Source organism: Pleurodeles waltl, chromosome 6 (genome assembly GCF_031143425.1).
Source record: "Pleurodeles waltl isolate 20211129_DDA chromosome 6, aPleWal1.hap1.20221129, whole genome shotgun sequence".
Classification (NCBI taxonomy): domain Eukaryota; kingdom Metazoa; phylum Chordata; class Amphibia; order Caudata; family Salamandridae; genus Pleurodeles; species Pleurodeles waltl.
Window position 1 is genome coordinate 97,932,877 of NC_090445.1, and position 14,069 is coordinate 97,946,945.

The window sequence follows — 14,069 nt, forward strand, 5'->3', positions numbered from 1 at the left end:
ATTTGATCCACACCTCCCTCAATGAAAGACAAGGAGATGTTTCCTAAGTCAAAATGAAACTTAAGTAGATTCTAAGTGTGCGCCAACGCATGTCCAAAGTTGAGAGCACTGGAGGGCAACCCATTTCTTAATTATGGGAGCTGCCATTTTTTAAATGAGATGGCTGTCAAATCAGTTCAAATGGCATACTTCGAGGCTTTCCCCAACGCTACAAAGGACAGAGAAAGTGAGTGTCTTTTGTCTAGCTTCCTGTAGATGGGCAATGCTCACATCACGAGGGAGGTGGCGAAGAACTCCCTGCTCTCTGCAGGACTGCAGCTATTCTGTTGCTGAACAAGCTTTGGCCTATGTGTATTAGGAGCCCAAAGAAAGACTGAGAGAGCCCAGTGAAGAAGCGAAACCCTAACTTCTCAGATGCAAATAGGGGCCGCTCCAAGGGCAGGTAGAGACGACCCATGACAGTTTTCACTCACCTTGGGCTCATAGTTGGGCATCCTTGCAATAGGATACCATCCATACTGCTTCACAAATGCACTATACCCAGAATCTTCTAAGGAAGGAGTGCGCGAGAGACTGATTAGATTGTATGTTGCAAGACACTACGGGGCATATTTATACTCTGTTTGCGCCGGAATTGCGTCGTTTTTTTTTACGCAATTCCGACGCAAAACTAACTCCATATTTATACTTTGGCGTTAGATGCGTCTAGCGCCAAAGTCCATGGAGTTTTCGTCATTTTTTAGCGTGGACACCTACTTTGCGTTAATGATATGCAAGGTAGGCGTTCCCGTCTAAAAAATTGACTCCGAGGCATGTGCGCCGTATTTATACTCCCGGGCAAAAATGACGCCCGGGAGTGGGCGGGTCAAAGAAAATGACGTACGGCCGCTTTTGCGCCGTTTTTTAGCGCCTGGTCAGGGCAGGCGTTAAGGGACCTGTGGGCTCGGAAGGAGCCCAGAGGTGCCCTCCCATGCCCCCAGGGACCCCCCCTGTCACCCTTGCCCACCCCAGGAGGACGCCTAAGGATGGAGGGACCCATCCCAGGGACATTAAGGTAAGTTCAGGTAAGTGTTTTTAAAAAAAAAAAATTGTGGCATAGGGGGGCCTGATTTGTGCCCCCCTACATGCCACTATGCCCAATGACCATGCTCAGGGGACAGAAGTCCCCTGGGCATGGCCATTGGGCAAGGGGGCATGACTCCTGTCTTTGCTAAGACAGGAGTCATTTCTATTGGGGTTGGGAGTCGAAAAAAATGGCGCAAATCGGGTTGAGGTGAAAAATTTGCCTCAGCCTGACTTGCCCCATTTTTTGGCACCCAAGCTCCATATCCCCCTACGCCGGCGCTGCCTGGTGTACGTCGTTTTTTTTCACGCACACCAGGCAGCGCCGGCGGCTAACGCCGGCTAACGTCATTGAATAAATACGGCACCCGCATGGTGCTTCAGAATGGCGTTAGCCGGCGCTAATTTTTTTGACGCAAAACTGCGTTAGCGCAGTTTTGCGTCAAAAAGTATAAATATGGCCCTACGTCCTTTGCTTTGGAAAAAAAGGTCTGCCCACCTGCAAACGATTAGAAGCTGTCAATTGTCTCCCCATCGCCTGATGAAGGGCACTAGCCACCCTCCACTAGTCGTGCAGGTATCCTTAGAATGTACCTCAATCTAGCAAAGTATATTAGATGGAGTACATGTGGAGCATCTCGCAGTGTGCATGAGGTTACACCTTCTTGGCATGAGAGATCAATGATCAGACAGAATGCATAAAATGAAAACAGGATGTCACAGTTCACAATGCTAGGAATGATTTTAGATCCAGCACCTGTGGTCAGAGATCAGTGATCCTGGGAAATCAACCTGAGAAAAGACACCCAATAGTGGCAGTGAAGATCCTCAAAGGGCACAGCCTCCAGGTGCTGTGCTGAGTTCTACAGTGACTGTAACAAGGCTGCAATCACACAGTTTTTTTGACCCATTGTCCGGGCTCTAGCATGCAGCTACAACATTTTCTACATAAATATTGATTTACCACACTTACCACATAGAGATGTCAACAAAAAAGAATTGTAGCTCAAATTGATCAAAACATATTTGAAACGTGGCAGGACCTTTGTAAATGTTAACCTGTCTCCTTACAGATTGCTGTATTCAGGAGTTAAACTGATACTAATGATTTGAAACTGTCATCAATACAATATAATGAGTGTCACAATAAAATAAAATAAAAAATTACACGACCGCAGAATGTGCCATATTATGCCACACAATGTGCCTTTTCTTGGCATGGGTTTTACTCAGCCTACAGCATAACTTCATTATTCCCTTGATAGCTTCGTAGCAACAGCAGAAATAAAAATCAGCTAATTTTTGCAAAATGCCAAGATGCATCTGAAGGAACGGGGTGAAACCAGCATTGCCTGAGTTGAGTAACAAATTATATAAATGTTCTGGTGCTGGTGGGCATGTGGGTGGTCTGGACGCTTGGCTTGCATGATCAGGAGTTGGCAAAGCTGTCAGGTTTTTAGATTGCGAATGTGTGACTGTTCCATAGTTTCAGTGTATTTATGAGTGACATTCTACTGCCACATGCGTGACACTTCGAGTGACACTTTCTCACGAGTAAAACCATGCACTTGGGAAGCAGGTTGGCTAAGTAGAAAAAACAACTACGATTAAAGAATATTTCTTATTAATCATCTCATCAGTCCCGATGTACGCACTTAGGAAAAACCTTACTTATATGCAGTTCTTTAATCTAAGATGCTCTAAATTAAATCGTTTTATTACTTTTATACGGCAAAACCAATCTGAATTTCCTCTCAGCTGACCCATGACAGCTTAGCTTGGTGTATTAATTTAGGTCAGATTTACTGCCATTTCATCAACATAAAATGACCACAATAGTGTCTTGCCTCTTTATCTATGTCTTATTATAATGACCCATTGCAAGGGCATTCACTGTGTATGTATTTTTCTAGATAATATTCAGGGGATGGGCTGTTTAAAAAGAAATCGGCCCCAGTGCTGGTCTAACCTGTGCTTAGTAAATTAGTTCTAAGGCCCATATTTATACTTTTTTTAGCGCCGCATTTGCATCATTGTTTGATGCAAAATGGCGCAAACTTACAAAATACAATTGTATTTTGTAAGTTTGCGCTGCTTTTGCGTCAAAAAGTGGCGCAAATGCTGCACTAGAAAGTATAAATATGGACTTATATGTGTCCAGCCTGCGGCAGTCTCACTCTCTGTCTTCTCTTGAGCAAGCCAGGGACTGTCATCTTGGTCTCAAGCCCGGTCGTTGTGGCAGGGATTCGGGACTGGCCTCCCTTGGAATGCACGCCAGGTCATGGTGTACTCACTTCAGCAGAAGTACACTGACTCAGGTCATGGTGTATTCAATTTAGCAGCAGTACACTGACTCGCCACCCTCCATACTCATTTGAAACTGGGGGGACATATTTAGCAAGTCACTTTGCTGCACTGCACTGTGTAACAGGAAAAGGAAAAGACTGTGCCATATTTAAAAGAATATGGTGCATTCCTGCTTTTTCCCCTGCGCTGGCATTCTTTTGGCATCCTAGCGCCAATGCAAGCACCCTTTTACCATGGTGCAAGGGGACCTGCGTTGCATGCAGGATTGTGTTTTTGTAGGGAGTGGACACCTTCCTGCACATAAAACAATCCTGAGAGGCGTTTTTCTCTGTCTATGTGTGCTGCAGGATGCAGCACACATAGAAAGAGGGAAACCGAGGAGAAATAAAGATATTTCTCCTTTGTGCTGCGTTGCATTACTCGAGATTTATGAGCCACTGAGAACCACACAAGGTGACCCTGCCTGGCTTTAAATCGGGTCATAAATGTCTTCCTGGATGTATAGCACTGAGGACCGGAACACAAAGAGCGCCACATGCCAGTCCAATTAAGGTAATCTCACAGTAACAATTTCATAAAAGTAAACAACTGCTGAGCCCAGGCTTAAATCTCCATACCAACACAACGCACTGCTTGTCTGGCTCACACTGCACAGGTTGCTGAGAAGTGAACCACCACCTCTTATCTGTTGCAGTGCCTTGTGGGGCATAGGAGCTAGCTCGTGGTTAATGTGTGCCATAGCATGTAGATTGTGTGCTATACAATTACCTTTTAACATTACTGATATTTCAAATCACTTCTGTGCAGTAGAGAGGGCGCCGACAGTATATGTTAGATGTTGCCACAAAGGGCAGTCCATGATGCATTTTCCTTCCACAACTTCTTTCACTTAGGCCCTGATTTAGATATCAGCAGACGGGTTACTCCATCACAACGGTGACAGAGCCTGTCCAACGAAATCTAAATCCCGTAGGATTGAATTAGATTTCGATTTTGACGGACTATCCATCTCCGTTGTGACGGAGTAACCCATCCGCCAATATCTAAATCAGGCCCTTAGTCTTTGGTAGTAAATTACAATGTTGCTTTACTGCCTAAAATGTAAGCAGCACTAGCCACGAAGCAGGCGTATCTGCCATGTTTCACGGCGTACAGTCAGTCTCCCAAGCCGGGCTGCTATAATGCAGTGCGACCACGCGGTCGCTGTAAGCTTTAGTTCACCAAGGCTCAGCGCGCGCAGGTGGTCAAGGTGCTAAAAATGTATGATAATGCATTTTAATACGGTGATGTGGACGACAACTTTAAAATGCGTTAGTCTAACGCCTGCTGCGTGGTACGCAGAAGGGCTGAGTTGGTTTAACTGCAGCGAAAAATGCCACATATGTTAACACTGTATTTTGATCAAAAGATGGTAAAATATAATGGCTAATAGGATAAAATTACCCATCATCGCTCGAGTCAGTATGTTTTTTCCGTAGTGCTTCATACAACATTTCTACAGTTTTAAGGGCTGCACAGTGTCGGACCTAGAGAGGCACCAGGTCTTACTGTACCCAATTGACCGACCTGTGGTATTCGAAGGCATGAGCTGCTGATTATCACTCATCCAGAAGTGAACGTTCAGCGGAATGAGCTATCCCTCCGATAGGAGCTCTGAAGCATTTTATAAGAACATACCAGAGAATAGACAACGCATAGCAGCAAACAACATCAAAGGTTTCGGTTCGTATGAAAGAAATAGAGCACTCTCAAATGGGTTTTTCTTAATAAACCCTTCTGATATCTTTCAGATAAATAATTAGTTTCAACAGACATATGAATATAAAAAGGTAATTGTGATGGGAAGGTTCACAGCAGAAATCTGTAGCTCAGTTTCAACTTCAGCAATTTTAGGGGATTTGGTTTCAATGCCTATTGCAATTATATTTGTATTTATAGTTTATTTGTGATTAAAAGCATGACCTTAAAAACCAAACCCAAAAAATCAATTGACGGCTGTCAAAAATAATTTAATAGCCTTCAATTACCCAATTTACGATTTCACTATAGTGGAAGGTGTAAACTCTGCAAGTGTAAACACTACTACTGCGTGGCAGTATCCTGTCAGTACTGTGCATTCACATAATGGGGAGGAACCGTATGGATGAGTTTTTTTCGAGTCAACTATATATGGAATTCCCTAATCTGTGCAAAATCATGCTCCGATTTACCAGTGGCGGCTGGTGATCTTTGAAAGTGGGGGGCCTGCCAGCTGTTCACCCCATTTTTTTCAAAATGTGTCTTACTCATACTCACTCCCTCTCACATTTACTCTCTTCCCCTCACTCACTCTAACTCACATTCTCTCACTTACTTTTTCTCACATACATTCACTCCCACTCACTGATACTCACACACAAACACACTCCTACTCACTGGTTCTCATTCTCACTTACAAACACATCTACTCTCATAATTTCATGCTCTGGACTCTGGGCCCGACGCATCTGTACCTGCACCATTGATAGCTGCAGCCCGACTCACTTCAACCCCCTCACTTGTTTTAACTCACTTACACTCCTTCACTCACTACCTCATGCTCACTTTCACTTGTTCATATACACTCCCAAACGTAGATTCTCACTCATTTTCACTCTCATTGACACTTGCAAACACACTCACACACATACATTTTCACTCAATCCCGTTCTCTTTCAATCACTCACAAACACATGCATGCAAGAACAGAGAAATTACATTATTTTACTTACCTTGTTGGCAACTCGGAGGTCCCACGGCAGCAGCAGAGCTGGTGCTGGACTTTGGAACCAGCAAGCCATGATTCCCGCCAAGGATACCGACAGAGCATCAAGGTCGGGTTCAAAAAAGGGAAAGGCCCACCTCAATCCCTGCCCCAGTTTCTTGATAGGACTGGAAGCACACCACTATAAGGAGCTGGAAGAGAGCTATGGGTCCGACCCCTACTGCTCTGTGGCTTCTCATTGGAATAAGGGATGCACTGATGAGAGCCCTGACAGCCACATTTTTGATTATGTACTGTGGAGCCTGAGGTGTGCAGAGTATGGCTACTTCATAAAATGAATTGCGCCTGTCTGAGTGGACCGTGGTTTAACTATGCTCCCGAGACATGGGCAATCCAGACATCCACCTACAAAGTGTTGTGTTTTAACAGCGCGTGGTAGCTGGATCGTGCTACAGCCCGCTCCGCTCCCTCCTCGTCCTCCAATCATCAGAGTAATGAAGACAGGACTGAGGGCTGACGTGTGCACTGGCAGTGTTCATGAACATTGCTACATTAGGTGATACACAGTATCCAGAGAGAGGCAAACTGCAGAATGTGGATCTTCACAGGAGGCAGGTGGGCTGCACCCTGAAGCCACTGACAAGACTCTGCCACTGTGATTTACCACTTGCTCTGGGCAGATGGTAAATAGGAGCAAGGTGAGTCTGGTGGGGGGAGGAGGATGTTGGGGGGGGGCATTGGGAGACATTCATGCTTCCCCTCTGCCTAAGGAAAGAGTTGGTGTTGACGAAGCTGCAGTCCAACCTACATCCCCTGCCCAATACTGATGCAATTTTACCAGCTGTTTTTTACGGTCTATAAAACCCAGGTTATATGGATATAGGACCAGAGGCCAGTTTTGATCGGGTGGAGTGATATATCAAACTGAGAGGGGAAGGAATTATATTTTCAGTCTGTAATGGTACTAGCAAGAACCTGGCTAGTCACTTAGGGCCAGATGTATCAAAGGATTTTGCATTTGCAAACATTGTGAATCTGTAAATTTCACCATTTGCGAATGCAATATAGCCTTTCAAGATGTATGAAAGGCATAGCAGTCCCATTTTAGGAAATCACAATTTGTTGTGATTCCCTAAAATTGCGACTCTGAATAGGGAATCACAATTTGCGAATCCCTAAATGGGAAATCGCAAATAGGGAATTTCTATTTGGATTCCCTATGCACATGCATCAAGCATTTAGGAAATGCAATTACCACCAACTCCAAGTTGCATTTTTTTTAAATACACTAAAAATTCATTTTTTTAAAGTGCCATGTGGCACTTGTGCACACTTTTTTTTTTTGGGGGGGTGCATCAAAGGGGGCCTTAGGCCCTCAGCACCCTTGATTTTACATTTCCTAATTTGCGAATTCCTAAAAGGTATTCGCAAATTAGGGAATGCAAAACCATTAGCACCTATGGGCCTTCAGGCCTATAGGAACAAATATAGCGATTCCCTAAAAGTGATTGCAAATTTTAAATAAACTGTATTTTGTTACATTCCATTTTGCATTACCTAAATAGCGATTACCTACAAATTGCTATTTAGGTAATGCAAAATGGAACTTTGATACATCTACCCTTAATTTTTAAATTGATTTGGTCATCTGATATCGAAGACCTGCTATCTGAATCTACGTTAAATGACAGCAACTGGATTACGATATACAGATTCATTTAACTCTATAGGAATGATGAAGGGATGTTCGGTGCTCCAGGCAAAACATATTTTTAATGTTGGAAATCTCTCTCTCTCTACTGAGAAAACTGCATTCTTCAGCTCCTTGCTAAGACCTAAGAATGCATTTGGCCTGAAGGTGGCATCTTAAACCATCAGATATTCAAACAGTATTCCGTTGCATTATTTAGTTCCAACCAACTAGTATCTGCTCTTTAGGGTGCAAATTTCCTCTTTTATAATACGTTGAATAGGATTATCAAAGTTAAACAGATGCAAATTATGAGCAATATTAAAACAGTGCTCAAACAGTGCTCAAACTCACTTCTGCAGAAAAGAACAGCAGAAAAGAGGCATGGAGAATGCAATGCACATGTCTTAACCTGTCTCTCTCAATCCCACAACTACTCCTCTAGCATCTGCACAGGTAGGTCAGTTGTAGCCTATTACACATGATAGCTTTTGGCTAAAATGCCTTTCCAGAAGCTGCTAAAAACTTGTCCCTTTCCTAGCTAACAGTTTGTGTCTTCCTAGCCAGTCTTTCTGTTCCCTTGTCTATCTTCACACTCACTTGCACTTCTCCCCGCTTAGCGATTCAATGCCACGTCCAGAATGCGCTTAACAACTACAAATACAAAAAAAAAAAAGTCAGAGTTTGCTTGAAATTTCACAAATGGAATATGGCCACATGGAGGGTTATGCCCATAAGCAGTCTTGTGTGGACTTTTTGAAATAGACCACCGAATGCTGGACACAAAGTGAAGAAGGTCTGATCTTGACCACACAAGTAAAGCTATCATACACATGGTGACATTTGGAAACAGTAGAGATGAAGAGATTTAAAAAATAAAATGTGTGTTTAGAGTGGGTGGAGCAATTTCCCCATCTACTTGCATTGGTGTCGAGAGGAGGTTTAAGAGGGCGAAAGCTAAAAATATCAGAATTTGTTGTCTCCTCCCTATATTGGAACTATGGGCCTGTTCGACGATCCATATCAAACAGAAAAGGAGAAAGGGCATTTGAAATCAGAAGTGAAGGTGTCCTGGTGATGTACACTCAGTGACTACATAAACATTTCTCTACTAAAATTGGAATAGCTAATTAGGTATAGTGTGTAAGATAGAAAATCAGAAATATACCTCTAATGAGTAGCTGTGGAGCTTCCGGGCAGCCCGGCTTCCACATAGTAATGTCAGTGGAAGCAAAATTGAAAGTGCCTAATTTCAACCGTGCCTAGTTCAGAGATACATTTTAAATAACATTTACCCTTTTATGACACATCGTTTGTCAGCACAGCTGTGATGAAAGGAAAGTTTTACGTTTTTAACCCCCTACTGCTTTTCTGAATCGGGGAATTCACAAGCAGTCCTTAAACACTTCCACTCTCAGGCTCCAAAACCTACAACTGGCTCCCTTTCACGTCCGGATAGTCCTAAGAGATTGTAATGTCACCATCAGAGGCCCTTAGATGTCTAACAGACATACCCAGATTGCCCTGCACCATTTCATTGCATAGAGACTCAGACACCGGCAGCAAGTATCTATCCTCACCTAGATGCTATTCAGAGATCCCTCAGTCGTCAGAAACCTCAGCCAACTCTCACAAACCTCTTCAAACACCCTGGACCAACTCTTAGAAATCCTCACTGTACCCTTGGAGACCTTAGGCTCAGCTAGCCTTCACACACACTCCATTTGCCCGTCGGACAACCCAGCTGGTCGCCATTGTACATTCAGTCCCCCTAGCTAGTCATCCGGCACATCCAAATGCCCCTAAGAACTCTCTGCATACCTTCAAACAGTGCCAGCAGACAGAGAAACTCAGCTAGTCTTCTGACAACCCAACTGATCAATACATAGGGCCTCATTACGAGTGTGGCACTCTACATACCGCCACACTCACGGTGGCAGTCAGGACCGCTGCTGATGCGGCAGTTCGACCTCCACATTACAACTCTGGCGGTCAGACCACCCAGGAACCGCCAGCCCTTCCAGGATCCATGATCCCGGCAGCCTGGCAGTGCCGGAGATCGTAATTCCCCAGGGCAGCGCTGGATGCAGTGCTGCCCTGCGGATTACGACTTTGTTCTCGGCCAGCCTTTTTTGAGGGTGGTTACACAGCCATGAAAAGGCTGGCAGAGAACAGGTGCAAAGGGCCACGGGGGGCCCTGCCCAGCACCATTGCAATGTTCACCGTGTCTACTGTGCAGACAGTGAACATTGCGGGGGTGCTGGTGCCGCTGGCACAATTACACGCCGCAGACAATGCTGTAGCCTGTTTCCTGCTAGGCCGGCGGGCAGAAACCTCTGTTTCCGCCCTCCGACCTAGCGGGAACCTTGTAATAACTCCGACAGGGAGGTTGCCACGAAGGAGGAAATTCCCATCAGGACTTCAGAGATCCTCAGTCAGTCTCCTTACAGGCACTGCCAGACCACTCCAAGAAACCCCCAAGCAGCTCTGAGAGACCCAAAGCAGGCATTCAGCCTGTTGGACACCTCCAGTTGGTCATTAAACACACACAATTCCCCATATTGAATGCAAACAACACAGGTGTGCTCTCAGAGACCCTCAGATGCCTTCAGCATGCCTGGGGATTCCATGAGCATGCTCTCATAGGTACCTTCAGCTAGTCTTAAATATTTCCTATCTGCACTCCGGGACTGCGGATGTGTCCAGTGCTCTCTGTGATCCAGTTTGTGAGCAAGATGGCAAAGGTATTCCACCCTCCGATCCAGAAACTCCTTGGGCCCCATGTACCAATCTTTAGTCTTTTAATAGGTTTGGAAGCACACTTTGCAGGTAGGTAAGAATGTGCGCTTTATAGAAGTGGAAGGTGGTCTGTGGGTGTAATTTAACCCACAACCGGATTTAAAAGCACACAATTCAAACTGAATACTTTAGACAAAATATTAGGCTTTCCTTAAACTCCTGAGATATATTACATAATATAGAAATTTGAAGTCTACATATTAAACAGGGTTCTCTCCCACAGACACATTAATCATCTGAGCTATTTAGTTATTCAAACATCTAACCACATATTATACACAGGTCTCTCCAGCAAGTGCATTAGCCACCTGAGTAACTTAATTGCTACTATACTAGCAGAGATCTCTAACAGAGGTGCATTAACACCCTAAGCTAAATTAAAAAGCAGTCTTGTTTGTGACCAATAATGTTTTTAGAGAGGATAGCTTACTATTGCGTTTTCCATGTTGCCAATTACATCGGGAAAAATACTGAAAGGATGATTGTCATTCATCAGCTACTCATGGGCCTAATTCTCGTGACTCCACCCATTCTTGAAGAAAAACCTATGTCCCCAATGTGTGGGTACCTGGAGTCATTCGTTTTAATTTTCAGTACTGGCCTTTTCTCAAGCCCCCTGTGATCTACTGTTTCTCTTACCCTTCTGTATGCCCATTTCTCGTATGGGGTCTCTTCACTCTCATTCCCTGTTTTCTTCGGTATTCTCTCATCCTTCCTCTCCCCTGTGATGTAAGGTCTCTCATCCATCATCTTCACCTGATGTCTTTATGTCTCTCTCATTCCTCCTGTTACACATGTGATCTTGGGGCTTTTGCACCCCTCCACATCTCTCTATTAAGTCTTTCAGTCCTCTTGCTCTGTGGCACCTCCCCTCTCGCCTTCCTTCACTTTCTTACTGCTGTCGACTCAGTTTCTGTTGCCATCTTTCACTTATCTGCTTTCTCTTGCCTCCCCAGCCCTTTATCTCTGCTGTCTGGAAACTAGTGCTTAATTTGAGCAGGGGGTTTCCGGTGCTCCGCACCAGCACTTAATTGTCAACACCGGCACTTATGACAGTCTGCTACATGGTAACACAGTCTGTCTAATTTAGAAATGAGCACAACAATTGTTTATTAATTTGTTATACATTAATACTAATACCTGCCACTAAGCCATTCTGATAGTGGTGGGCGGCTGGCGTAGTCTGATTTGGCACGTGTGGGAGTGTGATGGTTAGTAGTTTTGTTGGTACTGTCATTGGCAGCACTGGCCGGGGCAATGTGTAGTGCAAGCTGCAAAATATGTCTGCTAGGCACAGTGGCGTACCTAGGGTGTCATAGGTCCTTAAGGAAGCAAGGGCGGGGGCTTAGCTTCGGGGGCGGGGCTTGGTGTTTTACACTCCCCTAAAAATGTATTCTGTAGTAAATAGTTGGGTACAAGAGCTTTCAGCTGGGTATGGTGAGGTGTCTGTCGGATTTCACAAGGGATTTTCACATACACACAGACAAAAACACACACAATCACTCACTATTTTGAATGTCTTAAAAAATGTTAGTTAGTTTGAAAAAAATATGTTTTCAGTACTCCTTACACACTGCCCCCTAAGCCTCCCTCATGCCTCGCTTCTCGTATACTGTATTTTCACAAGATGCTCCAGAATGATTATTGGGAAATCTGAAGTTCACAGCCCCCTTCACCCTCCCCTCCCCCACCATCTTACTGCGCAAGCTACGCCCATGAGCATGGGGAATGCCTTCCATCCATTAGGTTAGTCTAGCTGTGCACATAGGACACGGTTTATGTTCACGAATATCACCTTTATTTAAATTTATTTTCTGTTTTGCAGAACAGAGATGCTCCATGGGCGTTCAAAGGCGGGTGATGGTCTTTTTAAAGCCGCACTTACCTTTAAACCGGTGCTCCTCGTCTGCTGCCAGTTTCACGGCCATTGCTAGGCCGATCCCGGAGGAGCAGCCGGTGATCAGAACCGTCCTCGGGGGGCTCGCCACCTTGGAATCGATGGAGAGGCGGAGGGACATCCTGAGGTCGGCAAAAATGGACATGATCTGAGCCCCTGAGCGCGGGTTTGTGCGCGGCCTTTCTCCGTTCCGATGCAAGCCTCTCAGCCGCTCTTTAAATACGGGGTCTGCATCCGTCTGTGCGTGACTTCAGCAGTAATCTTCTGACGTTATTTCTGCCTCACGTGGAATTAGACATTGATTCTAATAATCCAATTTGCAGATCAGGTCGCTAAAAAGGGCAATGAAAGCCACGGACTGCTGAACGAAGCACGCGTGTCCCCTTCAGTGCCTTTGTTTGCCCAACCTGTATAATGGCTGCACGTTTAGGTATCCAGGTCAATTTACTACGGCCGAAAAGGTGCACTCAACGCCAAATGAGGCCTTATGGGGATTGACACAGAATTACATTTATTTTTTGCAGCACTGAGCTCCAATGCATTAGAGGCTAATGATTCTCAGCCATTCTAATACAAATTCACCCCATCCCTGACTCCTTCTATAAGCAGGCCACTGGAATTATGATGTTCTGCAGACTCGGTGATTTTGTCATAATTATGGATTTACCGCATTCGGCACCTAATCCATATGCCACATAATCCGCAGATTTTAACAAAAAAAATGTTTCAAGCTCAAACAGATCAAAAGTTACAAAAAATATCGCAGCTCGGGTTTCTGTGCACTCAAAGGCATTTCACAAAGGTTGACTGGTCATCTTGCAGTTTTTTATTGATGCATTTAATTCGTACTAATTAGGGTGAGCCTTTTTCTCAGGCACTGTTACCAGGTGTAACAAGCATTGGCAAAGCCAATAGGCCTTGTCTATGTGCGATTTTTTTTTTTTGCTATGTTGCAAATGGCTGAAAGTGGCTGAAAAAAACTCTATGTCACGGTCAGCATTGTCCGCGTTATACCACGCTTTTTTATAGTCAGTGATGCAGCACTGAAGCTAACACTGCTGTATAATATGGCTAAAAAACATTGACAAAACCAATAGATCTTGCATAGGTGAGAACTATTGGTTTTGCCAAGGCCCAATATGGAATGCCATATGGTAAGTGATAATTATTTATATAGTCTTTACAACGGCTGAAGTGCTAATGTTATAGAATGGAGAATGCCCTTGCCAAGGTGTTAGTGAGCCATATTCAGAAGCATTTTAGGACCATACAAAAATGTTGAAAATGCACCATATAAATGCGCTGCATGTAAAATAAATTGTAGGTAGACAGAAAAGTCCAGTAGGTTACAGCTTTTATTACAGTGATGCTTTAGGCTGTGTTACATTGGGTGCAATGGTTACAAAAGAATCAAAAAAACACTCCTGACAGCTTGTTTAGCAGTAAAATATAGCAATAATCAGTGTTCAGTGAGTTTCCTAGAGATGTTGGCCCCTGTGCCACTGCACCTGCTGCACAACTCAAATCATAGCCTCCCCTAGTGCCTGCAAGGTAACTGTGCTTGTGACTGC

At 44.4% G+C, this 14,069-nt stretch overlaps 1 protein-coding gene across 1 annotated transcript in view; it reads right to left on the reverse strand.

The window, feature by feature from the left end:
- The window catches only part of LOC138299275 (retinol dehydrogenase 8-like), a 43,253-nt gene extending 30,557 nt beyond the window's left edge, over positions 1–12,696 (reverse strand). The window contains exon 1 of the mRNA XM_069237428.1: positions 12,487–12,696. Within this exon, the coding sequence (XP_069093529.1) occupies positions 12,487–12,643 (157 nt within the window). The 5' untranslated portion in view covers positions 12,644–12,696. The remainder of the gene's footprint in view (positions 1–12,486) is intronic.
- Between the last annotated feature and the right edge of the window lie 1,373 nt (positions 12,697–14,069).